Below are 9,398 nucleotides of genomic sequence, written 5' to 3'. Positions count from 1 at the left end.
ATCTCTGTCACAAGGCGAGCAAAGTTGGGTGTCTTTCAAATATGAAAGACTTCCCAACATATGCTACTGGTGTGGGTGTCTAAATCATGTGGATAGAGACTGACTTGTGGATAGAAAGTGAAGGGAAGCTTATAAAGGAGAATCAAGCCTATGGTGCATGGATTCGTGCAACATCTTTTGGGAAGGGAAGAAGTTCAGTCCTAAAAGTGCTAGGCTTCTATGCCGCCAAGAAAGCCCAGAAAAAACAGGTTGTAAGCGATGAGAGTGTGGTGGTGCCGATGGTTGTTCAGGCCGACAATCAACCTCCTGTGGCGGTGCTGGTGCAAACAGAGGAAGGAGGTACTTTCCAGGGAGCATTAAATGCGAAACCCATTGTGTCAGGAGGGGAAGACTTGAACTCTGATGTTGCTGTGATGGAAAGCCGCGATTCAGGGAAAAGCTTGAGGACAGGTTAGGCGAAATTGACAAGGAGCTGGTGCGATTTGACAAGGGGAGTGGAATGACTGAAGGAGCTTCTATAAAAGGAAAGTATGAGGGAAATAAGGAAGTTAGTACAGCAGGGAGGGCTGAGTTTATACAAGGGGCAATGGAAAGTGTAGAAGCAAAAGTATTGGAGGAGATGGTGACCACACATGCACGTGAAGAGGAGGGCAACTTGGTGAGTGTACCTATCACCCAATCAGCTTTATGTGATATCTCTAATGTTATTGGCTCTAGGAAAAGTAGTGCTAGGGTGGAAAAAGTCAAAAGAATAAGGAAAAAAGATAGTGCACAGCTAGTTGAGAATGTTGAGAATGTCATTCCTGGGGTAGTTAAAAAAAATGCTAAAAGGCTAACATCTGAGGGGCACCATAGTGAGTTACCTAATAAAAAGAGGTTGGTTTCATACTCTAGTCAGGAACATGATTATTTAATGGTGGAGGTTGTGGTGCAGCCCCGCCAACAGCAATGAATATCTTAAGTTGGAATTGTCGAGGACTTGGGAACCTTCAGACAGAGCAAGAGCTTAGAGATTTAATACGAGCTCATTCTCCCTCAATCGTGTTTGTGGCCGAAACATGGTTGAAAAAAGCTAGGCTAATTTACTTACGTGACAAGTGGAAGTTTGATGGGATGATTGTATTTTCTAGAGAGGGGAGGGGTGGAGGGGTGTTGGTTTTTTGGAAAGAAGAAGTGGATTTCTCGGTGGATACTTATTCGCCAAATCATATTGATGTGGTCATTAATAAAGGGAAGGAGGGTGAGTGGAGATTTACCGGTTTCTATGGTGAACCTGAAACAAACAATCATTTTATCTCTTGGGCTACTTTGAAAAGACTAAATTCAAAATCTTCATTACCTTGGTTATGTGCGGGTGATTTCAATGAAATTATTCGAGCCCATGAGAAATTGGGAGGGTGGTATAGACCAAATAGGCAAATGGAGGAGTTTAGAGATGTGATGGATGAATGTGGGTTTCAAGACTTAGGCTATTGTGGTAACAAATTCACTTGGTGCAATGGGCATGGGGAGGGGCATACGGTGTGGGAAAGACTCGTTAGAGCGGTTGGTATGGAGGAGTGGCTCTCAATGTTCCCAGCCACAAAAGTGGTTCATTTGGAGTGTGGTACATCGGATCACAAGTCAATTATGATTCACTTATTAGGGATACCAAAGCGAATAAATAAACCTTGGAGGTTCGAACAAATGTGGATGAAGGATGAGGGTTGTAGAGAAGTAATTGAGGATGCATGGTCCCATGTTCATCAAAGGCAATCCGATGAGTAGAGTGGAAGGGAAAGTGGATAGGTGACACAAAAATTTGGAGTGGTGGAGCAAAGTGGCTTTTGGTAATGTGACCCGAAGCCTTAGGATGAAGAAGGAGTTACTAAGATTAGCCGAGGAAGAGGCAATAAGGGGTGGAAGTTTTTCTCGTGTTCAAAGGTTGAAGAAAGAGATTTCAAAGCTATTGGTGTCGGAAGAGCAAATGTGGAAGCAGCGATCTCAAACCCTATGGCTTCAAGAGGGTGACAACAACACGAAGTACTTCCATAGCAGAGCCTTTCATCAGTTTAGAAGAAATCGAATTGACGCTATTGAGGATTCAAGTGGGGAGATGTGCACGGATGAGGAGGGGATTTCTCATATATTGGTAAGTTATTACCAACACCTCTTTACCACCCTATTCCAAGTAGGATGGAGGAAGTCGTGGCGGGTGTGCCGTGTTCGGTAACGGAGGAGATGAATAATGTGCTCTTGGGTGAGTTCTCCAAGGAAGAAGTGGTCACGGCCCTGAATCAGATGGACCCTTCGAAGGCTCCGGGACTGGATGGACTCCCTCCCCTTTTTTTCCAGCACTATTGGTCGTCAGTGGGTGAAGATGTGACTGAAGCAGTGTTGAGCTGCCTCACCTCGGGTGTTATCCCTCCATCCATAAACCGGACTTTCATCACCCTTATCCCAAAGGTAAAAAGTCCTACAAAAGTCTCTGAATATCATCCTATTTCCTTATGTAATATAATTTATAAGCTGGTATCAAAGGTGATAGCAAACAAGCTTAAAGGGGCGTTACCAGCGATTATTTTGGAATCTTAAAGTGCCTTCCAATCGGACAAGGCAATATCCGATAACATACTTGTAGCTTTTGAGACTTTACATCACATGAAGAACCAAAGATCAAAAAAAGGGGGTTTCATGGCCTTGAAGCTCGACATGAGCAAGGCTTATGACAGGGTAGAGTGGAATTAATTGGAGGCAACAATGTTGAAGATGGGCTTTAATGCGAGTTGGGTGGCTTTGATAATGAGTTGCATAACCTCGGCATCCTACTCAATCCTAGTGAATGGAGTTCCTAAGGGTGATATCCGGCCAACTAGGGGCATTAGGCAAGGAGATCCTCTTTCTTCTTACCTATTCTTAATTTGTTCTAAAGCTTTAAATTGCCAATTGCAACAGGCAGCCAGGTCTGAAGCCATTAGGGGATTCTCTCTGTGCAAAAATGGTCCGAAGATTTCTCATTTATTCTTTGCCAACAACACTCTCCTATTTTGCCGAGCTAATAAGGGTGATTTGGATGTTATTCAAGGTATTTTGGTGTTGTATGAGAAAGCCTTCGGTAAAAAGCTTAATAGAGAAAAAACCATCGTGTTCTTAGCAAGGCTACTTCGGAGGAGAAGAAGCTTGAGATAATAGAAGCATTGGGGGTAAGCGAAGTGAAGGAATATGAGAAGTATCTTGGTCTTCCGGTGTTAGTTGGGAGAAATAAAAAGGTGAGCCTCAATTTCATCAAAGAGAGAGTTTGGAATAAGCTTCAAGGTTGGAAGGAAAAGCTCCTTTCACAAGCGGGTAGGGAGGTGCTCCTAAAAGCAGTAGTTCAAGCTATACCCACCTTTGCGATGGGTTGCTTCAAACTCCCATCCGGGCTACTAAACGATATTGAGATGATGATTAGGAAATTTTGGTGGGGTCAACAGGGAAACCAACGTAAGATTCATTGGAAGAATTGGGAAACTTTGTGCAAACCAAAGGCGTTAGGAGGTATGGGCTTCAAGGATTTGGAAAATTTTAATGAGGCTATGCTCGCAAAGCAAGTGTGGAGGCTATTAGTAGATCACTCTTCCCTCTTTTACTGGGTCTTTAGTGCCAAGTACTTCCCAAGTGGGCCAATTTTCAATGCAAAGATAGTTTCGGGGTCGTATGCGTGGCAAAGCATTGTAAAGGCTAGTAAGCTTGTCCAATCGGGCTTGCTATGGCGAGTTGGGAATGGCACAAAGATCAATATCTACAATGATAGGTGGCTGCCTAGGGAGGCTTCGGCTTGTGTTGTTTCACCAAAAATTGTGGAGTAGACAAATTGGGTAGTTGCAAATCTGCTAGAGCCAGAGGGAGGAGGTTGGAATGAGCAGCTTGTGGATGACCTCTTCTTGCCTTTTGAAGCCTAAAGAATTAAGAGCATTCCTTTGTGTGTTACGGACCAAGATGACTGCTTATCATGGCCAAGGTGCAGGTCGGGTTCATACTCAGTCAAAACGAGATACCAGCTGCTGTGCGAAAATGAATTGAGCTCACTGCCTTCTAGTTCCGACTCTGATGGGGTAAAAAGTTTCTGGAAATTCATTTGGCGCTTGAAGGTTCCTAACAAGGTGAAGGTGTTCACTTGGTGGGCTTGCTCAAGAGCGCTTCCAACAAAGGTAAATTTGAAAAAAAGGAAAGTGGTAGATACCTTTGTGTGTGACTAGTGCGGATGTGTGAATGAAGATGAGCTCCATTCCATTTGGGACTGTGTGCAGGTCCATGAGGTGTGGGAGCATTCCTGTGCTGATGTGAGGAACAAGTACCTAAACGTTGAGAACATGTGTGATCTCGTGAGCATTATGAAGGCTGAAGGTAAAAACATGGAGGTGTTTGTGATGTCGGCGTGGCTTATCTAGATGCAGAGAAACAAGTTGCGCACAAATGAAGCTACTCAGCCATGTTCAAAGATCGCTCAGTTAGCCTCATCCCTGTTGGCTGAGTTTCAGCAAGGAAAACAAAGTTGAGGTGTAGAGAAACAAGTTGGCCTGGTGCGCTGGCAGCCTCCGGCGGAGAATTTCATTAAAGCTAACTTTGATGGGGCGGTATTTGGGGAGGAGCAGGAAGCAGGTATCGGTGTGGTGTTACGCGACAGTGAAGGGCAGGTTCTGGCGGCTTTGTCAGAAAAGGTTAGGCTACCAGCAACAGTGGAGGTCCTAGAGATGTTGGCAGCACGAAGAGCGGCTACGTTTGCAAGGGAACTTGGTTTTAGCCAGGTTTGTTTTGAAGGGGATGCGGAGTTAGTGGTGAAATGCTTGTAGTCGGGGTCGGTATCAAATGCATTGACAGGTCATTTAGTAAAAGACTTTATGTCTATAAGGGGGGTACTTTCAGTCCTCCTCTATCATCCATGTAAGGCGGCAGGGCAATAATGTAGCCCATGCTCTAGCTAGGGATGCTAGGTTTTCATTTCCTTTAAGAGTTTGGATGGAGGAAGTGCCTCCAAATAATTTCAACTTTGTTGTAAAAGATTTGCAGTAGTTATGTTTATCCCTTCCTGAGTAGGGAGGTTTCTCAACAAAAAAAAGGTAAAATATTCCAGACCTGGCAAAGTATATATGGCCAGTTGCCCAATTGTCCAATTCTATTTCTGATTCTGAATCTCTAATCCCCATATCAAATGGTTAAACAACTTCAAATCTTGTGACAATGAAAGATAAACCTTGTTTAATATTGTAGGGAATCAACCCTTTGATTACTAATTTTCCCAGAAGAACTCTGAATCTGATATGTGTTCTCTGAATTTTTTTTTTCTTAAAATTATTTAAAGGCTTCTAAAAGTTATGGGTGCTTGTGTAGCTAACAACCTCCATCGCTACCCAAGTTATGGGACTTGTTAGTAAGAATAAAATACTTCAATTTAATCCTTGCTTGAAGAAGCCAAAGGCAATAAAATACCTGAACTGAATGAAAAAAATTTCACTAGTAAGCAACCCAGAAAAGCAATAAATAAAGGAAACTTATGTAGTGTAGCCTGTAGACCAATTCTTTTTCTGAATCTCTAATCCTCTATACAACTTCTAATCTTGGGACAATGACAGATAAACCATGTTTAATACTGCATGGAAGATGGAACGAACCACTTTGATTACTGATTTTCGGAGAAGATTTTTGATACTTATTTTGTGAGTGTGTGTGTGTATATATATATATATATATATATATATATATTCTCTGATCCGCAGTGCAATTTCTAATCTTGAGACAAAGACAGATAAACCTACATCCACTGGTTATTATAATTTTTTTTTCCTTAAATTTATTTGAAGCAAGGCTTTTAAAAGTTATATTATGGGTACTTGGGTAGCCTGTCTCAGATAACTACCAATCCAAAGTTGTAAATTGTTACAAGAATGAGACTCTGCTGTCCCGAACAAGTTATGGGACTTCTTAGCAAGAATAATTTGTTGTTTATCCTCTGTTGCATTTGTTTAGAATCTGGTTCTACGGCTTCTGCCATAGACACTATCACATCTTCTCAATCCATCAAAGACCCTGATTGTATAATTTCCAATGGGAGTAGTTTCAAACTGGGATTGTTCAGCCCAGTAAACTCTACCAATCGCTCCCTCGGAATATGGTATAACAACATTTTCGTGTTCACTATCGTATGGGTTGCTAACAGAGACAAACCATGATTCTTCTGGGGTTCTTACTATGTCTGTGGACGAACTTCTGGTGCTACTAAACGGACAAAAGGAGGTAATTTAGTCAGCCAATGTTACAACCTTTGTTCCCAATTCAACTGCCTAGCTTTTGTATTCAGGGAATAATGTCTTGTAACAAAAAACTACAGGGACAATCATATGGCAGAGTTTCCAACATCCTTGTGATACACTCTTGTCCATGCTGAAAATGAGTACTAATCGAATAACAGGAAACAAAGTCCAGTTCACATCCTGGAAAAGCCTTTTTGATCCATCTATTGGAAGCTTCTTGGTTAGTATTCAACCACTTAGTCTTCCTCAAGTATTCATATGGAAAGATGGTAGCCCATATTGGCGCAGAGTGGTCCATGGAATGGTCAGCTCTTTTTTGGAATACCACTATGCTTTCAGGACTTCTGAACGGATAAAGTCTCATTGATGATCAAGAAGAAGGAACAATTTCTTTTATGTTTTCTGATGGGAACTATTCTTTGATACATTTATCCCTCAATGTGCAAGGAAATACAAAGGACATAATTTGGAATTATAACAAAAACAATTGGAAGGTCATGTGGAAAGCTTTGCAGAGTGAGTATGATGTTTATGGTAAGTGTGGTGTGGGGCATTTGGTAGCTGCGATTCACAGAGTTTGCCAATTTGCAGCTGTTTACTGGGTTTTAAGCCAAATAACACAGAAGAATGGAATAGAGGGAATTGGACTAGTGGATGTGTGAGGAGCACACCATTGCAGTGTGAGAGGGTTGCCACTGGTGGTGAAATCGGTAAAATGGATGGGTTTGTGACATTGAATATGATGAAAGTCCCAGACTGTAGATTCCTCATTTGTTCTTCAATCTGATTGCAAACAGCAGTGTACAGAATTGCCCTTGTACAGCTTACACATTTAATATTGGCACTGGTTGTTTGTCACGGACAAGAAGCTTATTGACGCACAGAAATTCTCTAGCGCCGGAATTGGTCTCAACGTTCGTGTTGCCCATTCAGAACTTGGTGAGTTTTTGTTTTCCAACTTCAACCCAACCCACATAACACCTCAGCTCCCCAATCTAATGAAATCCTTGTAAAATACAATCTACATGACCAAAATAAATAAATAAATAAACCGGAAAAAAACCATATTTAATTAACTATTTTTCTGAATTAGTGTAATAGCTGTCACAATTACTGCGATCATAGGAGCAGTTTCTATTCCAATTTGCACTTTCTTACTGTGGAGGTGGATAATCACTCACAACTGTACTGTAAACTGGGATGCACGGACGCGGCTCCAAAGGCGCCGCACTCGCGTCTGACGCGGCAACGCGCGAGGGACGCCACTGACCGCGCGTCGGGCCGCGTCTGCCACGTGGTTTCTTTTTTTTTTTTTCGCCGACTTGCACCGACATGGCTGAGACTCGGCCCGATTCACGCTGATTCGAGCTGACTTGGGCTGTATCAGCCGAAACCGGCGAAACCGCCGAAATGGTCGGTTCAAGCCGAAATAGCCAATTCAGGCTGAAATTCAAACACTCTCTCTCACTCCGTCACTCGTCTCTTTTCTCTGTGCACTCTGCGGTATGCGTGTGCTCGGCTTCACTGAATCATTCTCTACCTCTCTCTGTCTCTGCTCTCCGTCTCGGCGTCTCCACAACAACACAACACAAATGCTACTCTGTTGGCCCGTGACAAAGAGTTGCAGTATAAAAAGACTTTGATTACCCCAAAATGCCCTTTGCTTTGTATTCTATTGGACCCCTTAGTTGCACCCAAAGTCATGTGGTTGTTTTGGTCATTTTACCTTGATGTACACGTGTTGGTTGAGATGGGTACAGTGCATGATCTGATATTAGGTGAGAGGGTAGGACATTTCTTTTTTGTTTTGTGTTTTTTTCCTTCTTCTTTCTTTGTTTTGTGAATCTAATGTGTTTTTTAAGAATATTTTAATAGTAAAAATAAATAGAAAATATAAATAAAAATATTTTTAATAATTTTTTAATTGCCAAGTCCCGCCACACCCACACCCACCTTTTTCAAAAATTACCGAGTCCCACACCCGCACTCCCACTCGAGTCTCGAAACACACCCATGCTTCATAGACTGTAAATCAGCAAGGAAAACGAAAGAAAAGGGGTTCTTGTTGTTCAACAAAGGGAAATCACAGAAAACTTTTCCTAGTGACAACAAGAACAAGGTTGAAGTCCAGAACTACCACTATTCAATTTTGAGAAGCTAGCGATTGCAACAAACAACTTCAATCTCTCTAACAAGCTTGGTCAAGGTGGATTCGGCCCCGTGTAGTGGGTAATGGTTGCTCTTCTAAAGATTTACTAGTCATGGACCCATGCTTTAAGTTAGTATATCCACAACTATTAATTTGTTTATGTTATTTTTGGCCTGATATCCTTATCAATTCTTTTTTTAAAATTTAATGTTTTTAAATTGGCATGTGTTTTTTGTGTTCCATTTTTCCTTTGATACATTGCAATGTTTCATGAGGACAATTTTAGTATTTGAATTTAAAAGAGCAAAGTGATTCTGAATTCCCACACACTGCAAATGTGTGGTGGGGACTTTCATATATATATATATATATATATATATATATATATTGAATTTGTACACAATGAAAGGCAACAAATCTGCCATTATAATATTTACATCAAATGAAAATATCCCATTGAGGGATTTCCTTTATTTGGCACGTATTTGACTTTGGTTGCCAGCTTTGGTGTGATTGCTTGATTCGAGGAGCCTTGATTCACGTGTGATGGATGCATGGGTCCTTGATTCCAAAATACCTTCAATAGAATTTAAGTAAAATATTATATGTTTAATTTTTAAAATGAAAATGAGAGAACATATAAATAATTTAATGATAGGGATGGTGTGACTGAATTTAAATATTAATAAAACTATAGCAAAAATAGGGAAGAAAAACAATAATGAGATTGTGGATGATGTGGCTAAATTGGAGTATAATAACAATAAATGTTATGCATGTGTGTGTGTGTGTTATCGAATTCCATGAATATATAGTTAATGATTTAAGTTTTTTTTATAGGGAAAACTGTCAAATGGATAAGAAATTGCAGTAAAAATTTTTTTTAGAACCTCTACACAGGGGTTAGAGGAATTTATGAATGAGGTGGTGGTAATTTCTAAACGCCAACTTCGAAATCTTGTTAGGCTTCTTGGTTGTTG

General features: G+C 41.1%; 1 protein-coding gene across 1 annotated transcript; it reads left to right on the top strand.

Moving 5' to 3' along the window:
- Positions 1 to 948: 948 nt before the first annotated feature.
- On the top strand, positions 949 to 1,767 carry LOC126728821 (uncharacterized). Its single transcript, XM_050434588.1, has one exon. It carries the CDS (start codon positions 949 to 951, stop codon positions 1,765 to 1,767), a length of 819 nt encoding a protein of 272 aa, XP_050290545.1.
- Positions 1,768 to 9,398: the final 7,631 nt, after the last annotated feature.

Source organism: Quercus robur, chromosome 5 (assembly GCF_932294415.1).
Source record: "Quercus robur chromosome 5, dhQueRobu3.1, whole genome shotgun sequence".
Classification (NCBI taxonomy): Eukaryota; Viridiplantae; Streptophyta; class Magnoliopsida; order Fagales; family Fagaceae; genus Quercus; species Quercus robur.
The sequence above is the reverse complement of the archived record's forward strand: the minus strand, read 5'-3'. Positions and strand labels throughout refer to the sequence as shown.

Excerpts from the sequence above, each read along its gene's own strand:
- LOC126728821 (XM_050434588.1), top strand. The coding sequence starts at position 949 with ATGAATATCTTAAGTTGGAATTGTCGAGGACTTGGGAACCTTCAGACA.